At 38.6% G+C, this 17,412-nt stretch overlaps 1 protein-coding gene across 8 annotated transcripts in view; it reads left to right on the forward strand.

Annotated features, from left to right (window-relative positions):
• The window catches only part of PCCA (propionyl-CoA carboxylase subunit alpha), a 416,667-nt gene that overhangs the window by 11,271 nt on the left and 387,984 nt on the right, over positions 1–17,412 (forward strand). For all 8 annotated transcript variants that reach the window (XR_011428069.1, XM_023621782.2, XM_070240419.1 and 5 more), the window contains exons 2-4: positions 9,745–9,822; positions 15,827–15,874; positions 15,984–16,052. Coding sequence is in view for 6 of the 8 variants with exons in the window: in XM_023621782.2 (XP_023477550.1) it covers positions 9,745–9,822; positions 15,827–15,874; positions 15,984–16,052 (195 nt within the window). In the remaining 2 variants the exon portion in view is untranslated. The remainder of the gene's footprint in view (positions 1–9,744; positions 9,823–15,826; positions 15,875–15,983; positions 16,053–17,412) is intronic.

A 17,412-nucleotide genomic window follows, 5' to 3' on the forward strand; every position in this document is an offset into this window, starting at 1 on the left:
TTCTAGTTTTATGTTGTTGGTAGTTTTCTCAAAGTAAATGTAGTTTACATTGAGTCAGCTGACCCAAGCCTTTCTCAGAGCTTGGCCACTTAGAAATTTCCGAATTGTTCTGGGACAGAAACTCTCTCCCCTATTGGGCCAAATTTAGCTTAGTCCATTCTTCATGAGCCCATCTAATGAGATAGAGTCCTGAGGTTTTTATTCCAAAAGGTATCCTAGAAACTTAATGCGTAATTCAGATTTATTGAAATCTATGAAACTAGCTCTATTTCTGCCAAGTAGCTCTGCGTGTTTGTCATTCTCAGAGTGATTCACCAGTGAGATCTGAGTCCCCATATTCTTGGCCCACATGTTCAGTTTGGATTATCTCCGTAATTCAACTTCAGTAATAGCCAGAGGCTTGCACACGTTAGATACCCCGGTCCTCATCTCTTGTTTTTTTAGTAATAGTGGTTTAGGTTAGTAAGGGAACTTAGAGGACAGTCATCTAAGCTTTCATTTCTTAGCAGAGAGCAGAAGGGTTTGCTCAAGTCATGGAAATAGTGTCAGGCTGAGTTAGGATTAGAACTCAGGTCCCTTGATTTCCTCTCTCAGTTCTCTCCCAGGTGGTATGCTGCTTTTGGAAGCGTTCCCTTCCCCAGACATAAACATCACTGTTTATTCTCTCTCTCCAAAGCTAATTAGAATGCCTAAAATGTCCATCTCAGGTTGTGTTTTTCTCTAGAGGACACCCATTTGGTTTTTGCCGCCAGGAGTAAGTTATACCCTTTAATTGGTAGTGATTAAACACTCATCTATGATTTTGCCTTTTGTAAAAGGATATGTTGACATGTTGCTGGGATAGACCATTATGTGCCTGACAGTATTAGGGAGAATTTGTGAAAATGTAAACTACTTTGTTGTTCTATTTTGTAGAATTGAGAGGAAGCTGTTATGCCATTTACTTTCTCATGTAAATATTCTGCTGCTACCTTGCAGCAGAATAAGTGTGAGAAATTCCCAGGTAGCTTTTGCTTTTTTAAATTCTTAGTGTTTGTTTTCTGCATTGGCTGAGGCTCTAAACACTAGACATGATTTTTAGGGGAAGGATTATTTGTTAAGTTCAATATAGGAGTAAAGTGGCTAAATTATAGCTATTCTGCTGAAAGCAGTGGAAGACTGAATTTTTATTTGAACACAGGGAGTGGTGAGACCTTGGTAAATTGTTTTCTCATCCGAAATCATATCTTCGCATAGACAATGGTGTTAATGTGGGTGGTACCGTTATTTTTATTATTTCAAAATAAAAAAATTCAGAATGCTTTGAATAGATCTATGCATAAACCTTGTAACCATTACAGCCTAGCTCTGTGACTTTTGAAAAATTAAAATTCTCAAGACTCATTTTTCTAATTTTGTTTTTGCTTGAGGAAGATTTGGCCTGAGCTAACATCTGTGCCAGTTTTCCTCTATTTTGTATGTGGGTCACCACCACAATATGTCTGTCTGCCAATGAGTGCTGTAGGTCTGCACCTGGGAACCTAACCCGGGCCACCGAAGTGGAGCGTGCCGAACTTAACCACTGGGCCAGGAGGTCAGCCCCTCATTTTTCTCATTCTCAAAATTAGGGCTAATACTCTTGAACTCATAGGGATGCTTGAAGGAATGTGAGAGAGTTTTGGCCTTAAAAGGGGCACAGTAATCAAGTTAATTTTCTTCCATTCCCAATTCATTGTTCTTCTCTGCTCTTTACTTGGTAGTGTGAAGGCTTTATTCTGTGAAGTGTATCTTTCATATCTATTACCTTCACTTTTTTTTGTTTTTTTTAAAGGACACGAATTTTTTTTGTTGTTTGCTTTTTTTATTAAGATTATGATAGTTTACAACTTTGTGAAATTTCAGTTGTACCTTATTGTTAGTCATGTTGTGGGTACACCACTTCACCCTTTGTGCCCTCCCCCCACACCCCCCTTCCCCTGGTAACCACCAATCAGTTCTTCTTGTCTATATGTTAACTTCCACCTATGAGTGGAGTCATACAGAGTTCGTCTGTCTCTGTCCAGCTTATTTCACTGAACATAATGCCCTCAAGGTCCATCCATGTTGATGTGAATGGGATGATTTTGTCCTTTTTTATGGCTGAGTAGTATTCCATTGTGTATATATATATATATATATATATATATATATATATATATATATACCCTATCTTCTTTATCCAATCATCAGTTGCTGGGCATTTAGGTTGGTTTCATGTCTTGGCTATTGTAAATAATGCTGCGATGAACATGGGGTGCATGGGACTCTTGGAATTGCTGATTTCAGGTTCTTAGGATAGATACCCAGTAGTGGGATGGGTGGGTCATAAGATGTTTCTATTTTTAACTTTTTGAGAAATCTCCATACTGTTTTCCATAGTGGCTGCACCAGTTTGCATTCCCACCAGCAGTGTATGAGGGTTCCTTTTTCTCCACAACCTCTCCAACATTTGTCATTCTTGGTTTTGGATATTTTTGCCATTCTAACAGGTGTAAGGTGATATCTTAGTGTAGTTTTGATTTGCATTTCCCTGATGATTAGTGATGATGAGCATCTTTTCATGTGTCTACTGGCCATCCTTATATCTTCTTTGGAGAAATGTCTGTTCATGTCCCCTGCCCATTTTTTGATCGGGTTGTTTGATTTTTTGTTGTTGAGCTGTTTGAGTTCTTTATATATTACGGAGATTAACCCTTTGTCGGATAAGTAACTTGTAAATATTTTTTCCCAATTAGTGGGCTGTTTTTTTGTTTCAATCCTGTTTTCCCTTGCCTTGAAGAAGCTCTTTAGTCTGATGAAGTCCCATTTGTTTATTCTTACAATTGTTTCCCTCGTCTGAGGAGTCATGGTGTCCGAAAAGATTCTTTTGAAACTGATGTCAAAGAGTGTACTGCCTATATTTTCTTCTAGAAGACTTATTGTTTCAGGCCTGATCTTTAGGTCTTTGATCCATTTTGAGTTTATTTTGGTGAATGGTGAAAAAGAATAGTCAGTTTTCGTTCTTTTACATGTGGCTGTCCAGTTTTCCCAGCACCATTTTTGAAGAGACTTTCTTTTCTCCATTGTAGGCCCTCAGCTCCTTTGTCAAAGATAAGCTGTCCATAGATGTGTGGTTTTATTTCTGGGCTTTCAATTCTGTTCCATTGATCTGTGCACCTGTTTTTGTACCAGTACCATGCTGTTTTGATTACTGTAGCTTTGTAGTATGTTTTGAAATCAGGGATTGTGATGCCTCCAGCTTTGTTCTTCTTACTCAGGATTGCTTTAGCAATTCGGGATTTTTTCTTGCCCCACATGAATTTTAGGATTCTTTGTTCAATTTCTGTAAAGAATGACATTGGGATTCTGATTGGGATAGCGTTGAATCTGTAGATTGCTTTAGGTAGTATGGACATTTTAACTATGTTTATTCTTCCAATCCGTGTGCGTGGAATGTCTTTCCATCTCCTTATGTCGTCATCAATTTCTTTCAGGAAAGTCTTGTAGTTTTCATTCATTTCACTTCCTTGGTTAAATTTACCCCAAGGTATTTTATTCTTTTTGTTGCGATTGTGAATGGGATTGAGTTCTTGAGATCTTTTTCTGTTAGTTCATTGTTAGAGTATAGAAATGCTACGGATTTATGTATGTTGATTTTTATACGCTGCAACTTTGCTGTAGCTGTTGATTGTTTCTAATAGTTTTCCTATGGATTCTTTGGGGTTTTCTATATACAAGATCCTGTCATCTGCAAACATCAAGAGTTTTACTTCTTCATTGCCTATTTGGATTCCTTTTATTTCTTTTTCCTGCCCAATTGCTCTGGCCAACACCTCCAGTACTGTGTTGAATAGGAGTGGTGAAAGTGGGCATCCTTGTCTTGTTCCTGTTCTCAGAGGGATGGCTTTCAGTTTTTGTCTCTTGAGTATGATGTTGGCTGTAGGTTTGTCATATATGGCCTTTATTATGTTGAGGTACTTTCCTTCTGTACCCAGTTTATTGAGGGTTTTTTATCATAAATGGATGTTGGATCTTGTTGAATGCTTTCTCTGCATCTATTGAGATGATCATGTGGTTTTTGTTTCTCATTTTGTTAATGTAGCGTATCACGTTGATTGACTTGCGGATGTTGAACCATCCCTGTGTCCCTGGTATAAATCCCACTTCATCATGATGTGTAATCTTTTTGATGTATTGCTGTATTTGGCTTGCCAGAATTTTGTTGAGGATCTTTGCATCTATGTTCATCAGTGATCTTGGCCTGTAGTTTTCCTTCTTTGTGTTGTCCTTGTCAGGTTTGGGGATCAGAGTGATGTTGGCTTCAAAGAATGTGTTAGGGAGTGCTCCATCTTCCTCAATTTTCTGGAATAGTTTGAGAAGGATAGGTATTAAATCTTCTTTGAATGTTTGGTAGAATTCTCCAGAGAAGCCGTCTGGTCCTGGACTCTTATTTTTGGGGAGGTTTTTGATTACTATTTCTATTTCTTTACTTGTGATTGGTCTATTCAGATTCTCTATTTCTTCCTGATTCGGTTTGGGGAGGTTGTAAGAGTCTAGGAATTTATGCATTTCTTCTAGGTTGTTCAATTTGTTGACATATAGTTTTTCCTAGTATTCTCTTATGATCCCTTGTATTTCTTCAGTATCCGTTGTGATTTCTCCTCTCTCATTCCTAATTTTATTTATTTGAGACTTCTCTCTTTTTTTTTTTTGTGAGTCTGGCTAAGGGTTTGTTGATTTTGTTAATTTTTTCGAAGAACTAACTCTTTGTTTCATTGATCCTTTCTACTGTCTTTTTTGTTTCAATATCGTTTATTTCTTCTCTAATTTTTGTTATTTCCCTCCTCCTACTGACTTTGGGCTTTGTTTGTTCTTCTTTTTCTAATTCTGTTAGGTGTCATTTGAGGTTGCTTATGTGCGATTTTTCTTGTTTATTGAGGTGGGCCTGTATTGCAATGAATTTCCCTCTTAGGACTGCTTTTGCTGCGTCCCAAATGAGTTGGTATGGCATGTTTCCATTTTCATTTGTCTCCAGATAATATTTGATTTCTTCAATAATCCATTGTTTGTTCAGTAGCATGTTGTTTAGTCTCCACATTTTTGCCCCTTTCCCAGCTTTATTCTTGTAGTTGATTTCTAGTTTCATAGCATTATGATCAGAAAAGATGCTTGATATTATTTCAACTCTCTTGTATTTATTGATGCTTGCTTTGTTTCCCAGAATATGGTCTATCCTTGAGAATGTTCCATGCGCACTTGAGAAGAATGTGTAACCTGCTATTTTTGGATGAAATGTTCTATATGTATCTATTAAGTCCATCTGGTCTAATTTTTCATTTAATTCTATAATTTCCTTGTTGATATTCTGTCTGGATGATCTATCTATTGGTGTTAATGGGGTGTTTAGGTCCCCTACTATTATTGTATTGTTGTTGATATCTCCTTTTAGTTCTCTTAAGAGTTGCTTTACAAATTTTGGTGCTCCTGTGTTGGGTGTGTATATATTTATAAGTGTTACGTCATCTTGGTGGAGTGTCCTTTTTATCATTATATAGTGCCCCTCTTTGTCTTTCGTTATCTGTTTTGCTTTGAAGTCTACTTGGTCTGATATTAGTATAGCGACACCTGCTTTCTTTTGTTCACTATTAGCTTGGAGTATTGTCTTCTATCCCTTCACTCTGAGTCTGTGTTTGTCTTTGGGGCTGAGGTGTGTTTCCTGGAGGCAGCATATTGTTGGGTCTTGTTCTTTGATCCATCTTGCCCCTCTGTGTCTTTTGATTGGAGAGTTCAATCCTTTTACATTTAGAGTGATTATCGAAATGTGGGGGCCTCCCGCTGCCATTTTATCTCTTGTTTTCTGGTTCTCTTGCATTTCCTTTGTTTCTCATTCCATGATTTTTGGATTACTAATTCAGGTATGTAAATTTCTGTATTGGGTTTGTCTTATTTGTAATTTGTGTCTTTATTCTCATTTGTTTAGTGGTTACCAGGTGGTTTGTATAAAACATCTCAGATGAGATAGTCCATTTTCTGATAGCCTCTTATTTCCTTGAATTAAAACATTCTATCCCTTTTCTCTTCCCCCTCTAGGTTATTATTCTCAGATTTTTTTAATCTCTTATTTCTTGTGTTGTGAGTTTGTGGTTAAAATGACAGAGTCATGTTTATTCTTGGTGTTTCCCTTCCTTTTATCTTTAATGTTTTATTTAACTTTTGCTAACCTGTTCTGATGGAGAACTGCTACTTTCTGTTATTGTCCTTCTACTTATCTGCTTTGCTCTTGGTTTTGTAACCCCTTTCCTTTTTTTGATTTTTCAGGTATGAGGGTTTTCCTGAGCATTTCTTGAAGAGGAGATTTTGTGGCAATGAACTCCCTTAACTTTTGTTTATCTGGGAAAGTTTTTATTTCTCCATCGTATTTGAAGGATATTTTCACTGGGTAGAGTATTCTTGGCTGCAGGTTTTTGTCCTTCAGAGTTTTGAATATATCATTCCACTCTCTTCTAGCCTGTAAAGTTTCTGTTGAGAAATCTGCTGATATCCTTATGGGGGTTCCTTTGTAGGTTATTTTCTTGTGCCTGGCTGCCCTTAGTATTTTCTCTTTGTCATTGACTTTTGCCAGCTTCACTACTATATACCTTGGGGTTGGTCTTCTTACATTGATAAAGTTTGGAGATCTATTGGCTTCTGTCACATGAAGTTCTATCTCTCTCCCCAGGTTTGGGAAGTTCTCAGCCATTATTTCTTTGAACAGGCTTTCTGCCCCCTTCTACTCTTCTCCCTCTGGTATACCTATAATCCTTATCTTGCATCTCCTAATTGTGTCTGATAATTCTCGGAGTGTTTTCTTCATTTCTTTTTAGTCTTAGTTCTCTCTCCTCCTCTGCCTGCAGCATTTCTATATTCCTGTCCTCCAAATTGCTAATTCTGTCCTCCATATTATCAGTCCTACTGTTCAGAGAGTCCAGATTTTTCTTACTCTCCTCCATTGTGTTCTTCATTTCCAGTATTTCTGTTTGGTTCTTCTTTATGGTATCAAGCTCTTTTGTGACATAGCTCCTGAACTCGTTGAGTTGTCTATCTGTATTCTCTTTTAACTCAGTGAGTTTTTTAATAATGGCTGTTTTGAAGCCATCATCATTTAGGTTATAGATTTCATTGTCTTTGGGATTGTTTTCTGGGTATTTGTCATTTTCCTTCTGTTCTGGAGATTTAATATATTTTTTCATACTGCTTGATGGCGTAGATTTGTGCCTCCGCATAGAGATACAGTTTAGTTACTGCTTCCACTTGTTTCTACTGGTGTGTCGGGGGGAGCAGCTGTTTAGATTACACCAACCAGGAACCCTCTCAGCTGTTGCTAACTGGGCCTGGGCCCCTCCTCGTAGTCTCAGTGGTCCTCTGGGGTCCCTCTTCAGCTGTGGGCTCAGTCGTAAGGGTGCTTCAGACTGCTGGTGCCTACTGTTGCAGACCGCCTAGATGTGCTCCCTCCTTAGGGTCTGCAGTGGTGTTATGGGCTTTCCCAGCGGCCGGGAGCAGGATCACCTATATTTGCAGCTCTGTCACTGTCGGAGCCCACAAAATCTCACTTGTCCACTATAGGCCACAGCAGAGCTATGGGTATCTTCTGCTGTTTGTGGTTAGCTCACCTAGCTATGCTACTTTTTCCCCTGGGCCTTCCACCCTTGTGATTGCTGGGCAGGATCTCTCTACTATTGCTGTGCAGAGGCTTTCGCTGAGGCTGCTGTGAGACTTTAGCTTTCCTCCCGGGCCATGGAGCCGGGCTGCTGGAACTCCACCCAGCCCCAGTCCTCTCCCAGGGGATCTCCGGGAGCCCCTTGCCCTGTCTGGGGGACATCCGGAGTCTGTGAGTCCAGTGGTGGCTGGCTGACTGCTGCCCTGCCCAGGATTCTCCTCGGGACCCTCCTGGTGTTCTGAATGCTGGGTGGGGCCTCTCCACTAATGGCGAGCAGAGGCTTTCCCTGCTGCTGGTGCAGGACCCTGGAGTTTCCCTCTGGGCTTAGGTGTAATCGTGGGGGGCTTAGGTAGGGCTGTAGTCACCTGTTTCCACCATCGCTTCTCTGGTGTACACACACTCCTGCCCTTGGTGTGTGGCGATGCTATGGGGGAGTCTGCTGGAAGAAAGCCGCTTGCAGGTACTAGGCTGTTCGGGGGCCAGGGGTCGGAGAGTTTTCACCTATCTCCACCTCCTCCTGGGGGGAGGTCTGTCCGCCTTCCGATGTATAGCAGCACGGGTCTCTCAGGCGTCCTGAGATGCTATATGGATATCCTTTTTTAAGCGATGAATGTCCAATTAGTTGTAGATTCGAAGGGGGAGAGACAAAGAAGACTACTCACTCCGCAATCTTCGTGACGTCTCTTATTACCTTCACTTTTGTGTAAAGATTACATTTTGTAATTTGGAGCTTGATTCTTTAAAAAAAATAATTGTACAAATATTTGAATTCATTTTAAGATGTTGCTATAGAAACATTTTGCTTCTTATTTGAGTTGTTCTCTTAGAAAGTTCTAAGAGGTTACGGTATCTATTGCCTTTTGCTCCTCACCCCCCCCCCCCTTTTTTTTTGGTCCAGCTTTATCAGTAACTACTGGGTAAATTATTCTCTTAAACTTTGGCTGTAATTTTCATTAGTGATTATTCTTAATGTTTTAAAGCCTTAAGATACACTTTCTCCACAAACATTTGTATTAGAACAATAGAAACATAATGAGTTAGAAGTGAACTTGATTATTAGTATTGCCTTTTCACTTTTGTCTGCCAAACCACTTTTTTTTTTTTTTTAAAGATTTTATTTTTTCCTTTTTCTCCCCAAAGTCCCCCAGTACATAGTTGTATATTGTTCGTTGTGGGTCCTTCTAGTTGTGGCACATGGGACGCCGCCCCAGCGTGGTTTGATGAGCAGTGCCATGTCCGCGCCCAGGATTCGAACCAACGAAACACTGGGCCGCCTACAACGGAGTTCGCGAACTTAACCACTCGGCCACGGGGCCAGCCCCCCCAAACCACTTTTATACCAGAAAAAGTAAAATAAAAAATCATATTCAGGGGCCAGCCCGGTGGCACAGTGGTTAAGTGTGCACGTTCTGCTTCGGTGGCCTGGGGTTCGCTTGTTCGGATCCTGGGTGTGGACTTATGCACTGCTTGTCAAGCCATGCTGTGGCAAGCGTCCCACATATAAAAGGTAGAGGAAGATGGGCACAGATGTTACCTCAGAGCCAGTCTTCCTCAGCAAAAAAGAGGAGGATTGGTGGCAGATGTTAGCTCAGGGGTAATCTTCCTCAAAAAAAAAAAAAAAAAGGAAATCATAGGACATCAACAAATAAAAAATAACATTTTATTATTTTCTGGTCACTGTTATAATTGAAGCTCCTTGAAGGCCAAGACTTGTTTTATGTTGTATAAAGTTCTGTGTGGTATGTGACATTCTGATCCTGCCATTTGAGTCTGCATGATCAGAAAGACTTTACTTCAAATTTTGCTTGACTCGTTGACTTCTTTTGTTATACTTTTCTGGAGATTATTTCCCTGCCTTTGATTTCTTTTGTGTGCCGGGGGGATGTGTCTGTAGTTATGATTTACCTTCCATAGTTATGGCATGTTGCTTAGAACTACATATATTGATTGATAAAACATTTTAGCTAGAAGCATACTGGGTGAATTACCCTGAAAAAATATTTTTAAAACTCATGTAAGTATCTGTAATTTATTTCACTTTTTTTTTGTAGGATGTTCCACACTATTCAAGACAGTGCTTAATGGTGTCCCGTAGTCTCTGTTCAGCAAGATGTGATTCTAACGAAAAAGTAAGTATTTAAAAAATACTCTCAACAGCTAAGTTATAAGGGTTTTACTTCCTTGTCTCCACACTATGTTCAGTGGACAAATTAAATTTTATTAATGCTGTGTAATTATTTATTCCTCTGAAATCATAGGTTTTATAGGTGCTTAATTTTTGTTCCTTCTTTCATTGTGGGCCACAACCCGAATCATCAATTTTGTATTTGTATGTATACCAAAAAGTAAATAAATTTACAATGTATTTCCCTTGTTTTTAGCAGAATAACTAATACAACATTCTTTCTTAAAGACTCAGAGATTAAGAGATTTTGATTAGACTTGATATTTTTCATTTACTTAATATTTATATGATTTACTTTGATTGAAGGCAGCTATGTGTATTGTAAATTTTGGGACAAGGGAATTCCAATTAAAACCCTGGTATATGGTAATGTTTCAGCCTTGTAGTAGGAGAGATAAAGGGACTAGAAGTGGTGTTTGGAGATAAAACATGATTTAGTGACAATGAGGCTTCAAAGAGGGCGGAAGAAGAGTTTGGTTAGGAAGAGATGGTTCAAGTTGAATGTCCTGAAAGTAGACTCATCTGAATGATTATGTGAGTATGAAATAGCTGAGATTTCTTCTAAATCATCTGCTGAACTACACAAAACTACTCAAGAATCTGGAGACTTGGAGAAAGAAAGAGTCTGCAGCCGAGCGGTCCAATAGAAACAATGTGAGACACAACTGCAGGGTACATGTAAGTTTAAATTTACTAATAGCCACATTAAAAAAATAAAAAGAAATCAAGTTAAATTAATTTTAGTAATATATTTTATTTAGCTCAATACCTAAAATGTTGTTTCAACATATAATCAATATAAAAAGTATCAGTGAGATTCTTTACTTTCTTTTTTTTGTACCAAGCCTTCTAAATCCAGTGTATAATTTACACTTCTGGCACATCTCAGTTTGGTTAGCCACATTGTAAGTGCTCAGTGGCCTCATATGGCTAGTGGTTACCTTATTGGATGGCACAGGTCCAAATGAATTAGCTATGTTAAACTCCCTGTTATGAAATCTATTTAATTTAAAATTTAATTTAAAAACTTAAGCATAGACAGTATGCCTTGGGGTGCATGTATGTTTCTGCACACGTGTTGAGTTCCAATCTAGAGATAGTGAGCTGTCCTAATTAGAATACTCTAGGAGTGGTTAGCTAGCATTTATCCTAGAGGCCACATTCTAGAGATGGGGAATACTACAAGTGGTCCAGCCGTCTTTCTTCCTATAAACGCTGGTGGCCTTCCTCATTAGCATAATATGTATTATAAATGGGCTCTCATTGATGAAATCAGTGGTATTCAAGATATATGTTTTGGCTGTTTTATAGAAATTTTCAGCCCCTGAATTAACGGAGTATAACGATCTAGTTGGCCTTTTGTCCTTTGCCTTTAGGGATAGTGCCTCAGCTTGATCCCTAAATGAAGTAGTCCTGCGTTCAGCCACTGGTCTGGAGGATCCTTGATAGCTTGAATCTGACAATATCGTTAGCCAAATCAAAGTATTGATGCATTTGTCTCAGGTAAACCTTTGATGCAGGCTGTTGGAGCATTACAAAGTGCAGGAAGTTGAGACTTCACTGAGCTTATCCAGCAGGTTTTAAGGTTCTTTTTATGTCTGTTAATAAATATTTGCATGTGTGGTATGGATAATGATAAAATGGAGTGACATATGTCAGGGCTTCTAAAATGAAGCCAGAAGGCCATTAAGGAAAGAGGGCTTCTACACGTATACCACACCTCTATCCAGGATGCTTACTCCCGGAGATAAGAACTTTTTGCCTTAGAGATGGCCTTAGCAACCAATCATGTATAGCTAAAATGTAGCAGTGGTTACCAGCAGCTGTCACAAATTTTGCAAAACAACCTGTGTAATTTATCTCTTTTTGCCTTTATACACCCTTGCCTCTTTTGTCTTCCTTGGAGCACCTTTCGGGTTTCTGCCTGAATCTGGGTCTCCCGAATTGCAATTCTAATTGCCCAAATAAGTATCTGCTGTTTAAATTCTACTGATCTTTTCCATGGTCGATAGTGGCAGAATTTGGTTTGAGACTTATTTTTGCTGTAACCTCATAGTGAGGTTATGGGAATTTCTAATTCACTTGCCACATCGGTGGCCATTGATAATTACTAAAAATAGATGAATAAATGTGTATAGCCAGCTTGAATTTAGGAATAAATATGTACAGCTATCTTGGTTTAGGAATAAATGTGTATAACTATCTTGGTTTAGGACAGTTACAGATTTTACTTTTCCTTTTTCTCCCCAAAGCCCCGCAGGACATAGTTGTGTAGTTTTAGTTGTGGGTCCTTCTAGTTATGGCATGTGAGATGCCGCCTCAGCATGGCTTGATGAGCTGTGCCATGTCCGCGCCCTGGATTTGAACCGGTAAAACCCTGGGCTGCCGAAGCAGAGTGCACGAACTTAACCACTCAGCCACGGGGCTGGCCCTGGTTTAGGACATTTAAAGAGTATCCCCTCCCCTTGGAATCCACTAAGCTGATACCTATTTTGTCATAAATATCTGAAAATCAAATCTGCCACCTGCTATCTTTATCATCTCCTTTGCTGTGCCTTTGCCTAAGGTAATCCTGAAGAAACTGTGTAGCATCCTCAGTCATGATAAAGTCTAAGATACTTTTGGGCACCTATTGGTAGTACAGGTGCGTATTCAGACCAAGTTCTTAAATTCTCTCTTTACTTGAGGGCTGCATTTAATTGGGCCTTTCTACTTCCAGGGATTCTTGCTTCCTTTGTGGCCATTCATTAAATACTGTATCGATTTATTATTACTGTCTAAAGTGCAAGTAAACCTGATCTTTGGTAATACATATTTGTTAAATAAATTGATTTTCATCTAAACTTGCCCTTGACTCCTTTCCTGCTCCACATTTTATCAGTGACTCTCATCAAGTCAAAATTAAACCAGGTGAAATTTAATCATTATTAAAAGTATTATTTTTTGACTTGAGTTTTAACAAGTCAACTTATTGTCTCATGTACGTTCATGAGAATATGGAAGATTTAACTTAGTGGTAATTTGCTTAGAAAAAGACTAGGAAGTTTCAGTAGGCTTGAAATTAGTATGAGTCAGTACGTTACTATGGTGTCCTGCTACAACAAATACAGTGCGTAAAGCTCGCCCCATTTTCTTCGGATTGTGTCACATCATGACCTGCTCTACATGAATGTCTGAACTCTGACTTTATCGCTAGTTAACTTTGTAAGTGACCTAGGCAAGTGATTTGGCATCATCAAGCCTCAGTTTTCTCATTGTAAGATGGGAATATTATCAGAACTGACCTCGTAGGACTATTATGAGGATTAAATGAGATAGTACACAGAAGGAATTTGTCACGGGAGCTGGCATATAGAAAGCATGTGCCCTAAATGTCAGCTGCTTAATACTATCCTTAACTCGGTTTTGCACATTCAGAAACTGAGGCACAAAACCCACAGATAGTAAGTGGAAGCCGGGTGTGAATTCAAGTGTGTCCTTCTCCTGAGCTGGTGGATTTACCCACTGTGCTGTACTCCTTCTCAGAAGTGTTTGGTGAGTGACTCAGTGTCTGCAGTTCCTCTGTCATTCTTCCAAGTACCCAGTGGAATGGGCCAGCTTGGCTGTTCTCTTGGTGTCTGAGTGGAATGAAGTGTCCTTGGTGGTTTTAGACCCCAGCTATAAAGGTCTAAGCATAGGGAAGGGAAAGAAGGAAGGGGGGGATAGAGAGAGAATGAATTCCAAGAAAACCTTAAAAAAATCCTCGAGAAGTTCCCTGTACTTTTCACTCCAAATGGCATCATTAGCGCAGTTGTAGAACAGCAGCTACAAAAGTCCTTCTCTGTCTCATATGGTACTTGAAAGCCCCCGTGTCTTCACGCATTCAAGTTCCCGATTTAAAGGATTTTTTTTCCTTAGAATATCTTCAGCATGCCCTACATGTGGCTCTCCACATATAGGATAAAGTCCGAGTTCCTTAAATGGCATAGAATGCCTTTCATAATCTGGCTTTTTTCACCCTAGCTTTAGTTACTAGGTCCTCCCTGCCCCCCCATTACATATTTTGTGCTTGAGCTATACCAAAAGTTCCTTGCAGTTTTTCAGTGCTGCCTTCTGGTTTCATGTCACTGCCCGTGCTTGTACTGTTCGCTCTCCCTTCTCTGTACTTAACACAGCCTCTTGGACATGGCTGTATTATAGTACTTAATGCATTTTGTTGTGATTGTGCCATATTGTGCACTGAAGTTATTGAATGTACTTGATATTTACCTGTAATTGTTGATGGAGAGGAGGAGTTTTAAAGTTGGCTTGTTTGTATATATATTCTTTTGTATGCATAGCTTTTTGGGAAGAATATACAGAAGACTGGTAATAGTGCCTTTGGGGCAAGGTCCTGAGTGTCTCTACAGTGTATCCCCTTTTGTACCTTTTAAGTTCTGAACCATATACATCTGTTACTTATTTAAAAGAAAATCTTATGTGGGGAAGATTAATTGATATGATTAGCTTTATTGAGCTCATGCACTAATTGGTAATACGTTAATAGTCTTGTATTAGTCAGGTTTCTTCAGAGAAACAGAACCAGTAGGAGATAAATTTGCAGATTTATTGGCTCACAAAATTAATGGAGGCTGAGAAGTCCCATGATCTGCCATCTGCAAGCTGGAGTCCCAGGAAAGCTGTTGGTATAATTCTAGTCCAGGTCCGAAGGCCTGAGAACCATGGGAGCCGATGGTGTAAGTCCCAGTTCAAGGGTGGAAGACCGATGTCCCAGCTCAGTCTGCTTCGGGTCTCAGGCCTGATGTGAGATTAGGATATTTTAAGGGCCCATCTTTGCTCAAGGCTCTGAATGAGTCAGGAGTCTATCAAATTAGGAGTTTACCAATTTTAAGGCAGAGGCTTGTCTTAGATTGAGGGCATAAGCCACGTGTGACATCAAGGTTAAACCAAGACTTTGAAGGCCTTTTCCAATTTGGAGATTCTCTGATTCCCTGTCAGCTTAAAGTATTGCTTTAAGTTAGATGAGAGTACTTTTAAGATCATATGTGTCTTTAAGTTTTCCTTTAGAAATATAGCTAAAACTTATTTTGTAGTTCCATTTAACTTCTAACAATTCACTAACCCAGAAATAATTGTGTACTAAAATGTATTGCATCCAAATTACTTACAATTGTGGGTGCATTTCTTTAAAAGGATTAGCCTATACAGTTTTAGAGTAGGAAGAGAACCTTACTAAATAGTTTCCCATTAGAATGCTATCAGTTTATGTATATGGAAATAAAGACCTTACGGAGATTGTTCTGGTTAAAGTCAAATTGGTCATTGGTGGCAAAGCTGGGCTTAGAATTTCCGTCTCTAGCCCCAAACAGAATGGAACTACTCTTTCTATTATGTGGCCTTAGCTACTTCACAATTTGATGGTTATCCAAACTTAACATTGTATTCAAATAGCATAACCTGTTTGGTCTGGGCACCTTTGGATATAAGCATAATTAGTATCTGTTCTGAGTTATTGAAAATCTTGTTTAGTGCTATACCTCAAGCCAACAGAGATGGCATATAAATTGTCAGACTTCCTTTTGATGAGCTACTCATGACATTTATAGTTTTCCTGAATTTAGAAAGTAAATTATCAAGTAAATTGTCAAGCAATTTTGTCTAAAGTTTTTTAGTGTTCTGAAATATCATTTGAAGATTATCTTTTGGCAAGAGAGGTTATAAATACCCCATTAGTCCACTTATAAATTATTGAACTTAGTGAGTTGATGCTTTAACATGATAAGTATAGGGCCAGATCTTACCAGATGAGTTTATACCAACCTGGTTGTAAATGAATATGTATATAGTATTTAATTCTACTCTAGGAAATAATGTTTATTAGGATCGTGTCCAGTGTTAATTGTGGAAAAACTTGGTGTTTTCTGGTCCCAAAATGAGAGTAACAATTTATGTGTTTTTTCTCTCTTCAGACTTTTGATAAAATTCTTATTGCTAATAGAGGAGAAATTGCATGTAGGGTGAGTAGAATTTTAATCTTATTTTCCTTTTTACTCTGTGAATTTTATTATTACATCCCTTTAAATATGAATCACTATTAATAGATAATATTACTATATTTTAAAATAGGTAATTAAAACTTGCAAGAAGATGGGCATTAAGACGGTTGCCATCCACAGTGATGTTGATGCTAGTTCTGTAAGTATATTTTTGCTTTATTTGAATCACGACCTTATTTTGGGTCAAGTAGAAAAAAAGTGAAAGATATAGATTCTTTTTTCTTGGCCTGAAAAGGGTATACACAATTTAAAAAAATATCTATTTAGTTGCTCACTCTTGTATTAAGCAAAATGATAGCATCATAGAGTCTTCAATGTATATCTTAACTATTTTTTTCAAGGCTTTAAAAACCTAGGATAGAATAAAAAATTGCTAGACTGATTGCTGGTCACCACTTTAAGTAGATTTAAGTGAAGCGTAAGAAAGATTCAAAGATTAATGAAATGTTTATACAGTGCTTGCCTTATGAGAGCACCTTCCTCACAGCATAAGTCCAGTCTCACTAATGCTATACTATAATTACTGTAATTGTTTAACCTTCTTAAATTTTTTTTTTTTTTTTTGGTGAGGAAGATTGGCCCTGAGTTAACATCTGTTGCCAATCTTCCTCTTTTTGCTTGAGGAAGATTGTCGCTGAGCTAATATCTGTTCCAGTCTTCCTCTATTTTGTGTGTAGGAGGCCGCCACAGCATGGCTTGACGAGCAGTGTGTAGGTCCTCCACACCCAGGATCCGAACCTGTGAACCCTGGGCTGCTGAAGTGGAGCGTGTGAACTTAACCACTAGGCCACCAGGCCTGCCTCCTTCCTAAATGCTTCCACTATGTTAGCCTAAAAGTTTGATAAATGAAAGATAGGCTAATGCTAATTGGACATGAACAGAAGAAAATATAGCATAAAGCAGTAAATGCTATATAGTTTTATTGGGGATTTTTAGCACAGCAGACATTTTTTTAGCAGTAATGAACTATGAATGAGTAGAAAAATCCTGTGGGAAAAGAATGTGAATTATTGGAACTTTGTGGAATGAAATATAAGTACTTCCTCTTTTTGCTTGAAGATTCACCCTGAGCTAACATCTGTGCCAGTCTTCCTCTGTTTTGTATGCGGGTCACTGCCACAGCCTGGCTGCTGATGAGTGGTGTAGGTCTGTGCCCAGGAACCAAACCTGGGCCACTGTAGTGGAACACGCTAAACTTAACCACTAGGCCACTGGGCTGGCCCCTAATTCCTTTTAACTGTGATAGTTTAAATAGTAGTTTATATTCCTCACAAGATATTCATGAAATAATGAGAAAACTGTTACTTTAATCTTTTTCTTGATTGGTAAAGTTAAGGTATTTATCAACAGCAAACTCCGAGAAAAAAGTTTGTGTCACTGTCAAGCTAGTCATAGATTTAAAATTCACTTTTCTCATCTTGTGTTTCTTTTCAGAGTATTAGCTCAGGAGGCATTTTCATTCATGGATAAATTGAGAGAGAAAAATGTGTGAATTATGG

This window comes from Equus caballus, chromosome 17 (genome assembly GCF_041296265.1).
Source record: "Equus caballus isolate H_3958 breed thoroughbred chromosome 17, TB-T2T, whole genome shotgun sequence".
NCBI lineage: Eukaryota > Metazoa > Chordata > Mammalia > Perissodactyla > Equidae > Equus > Equus caballus.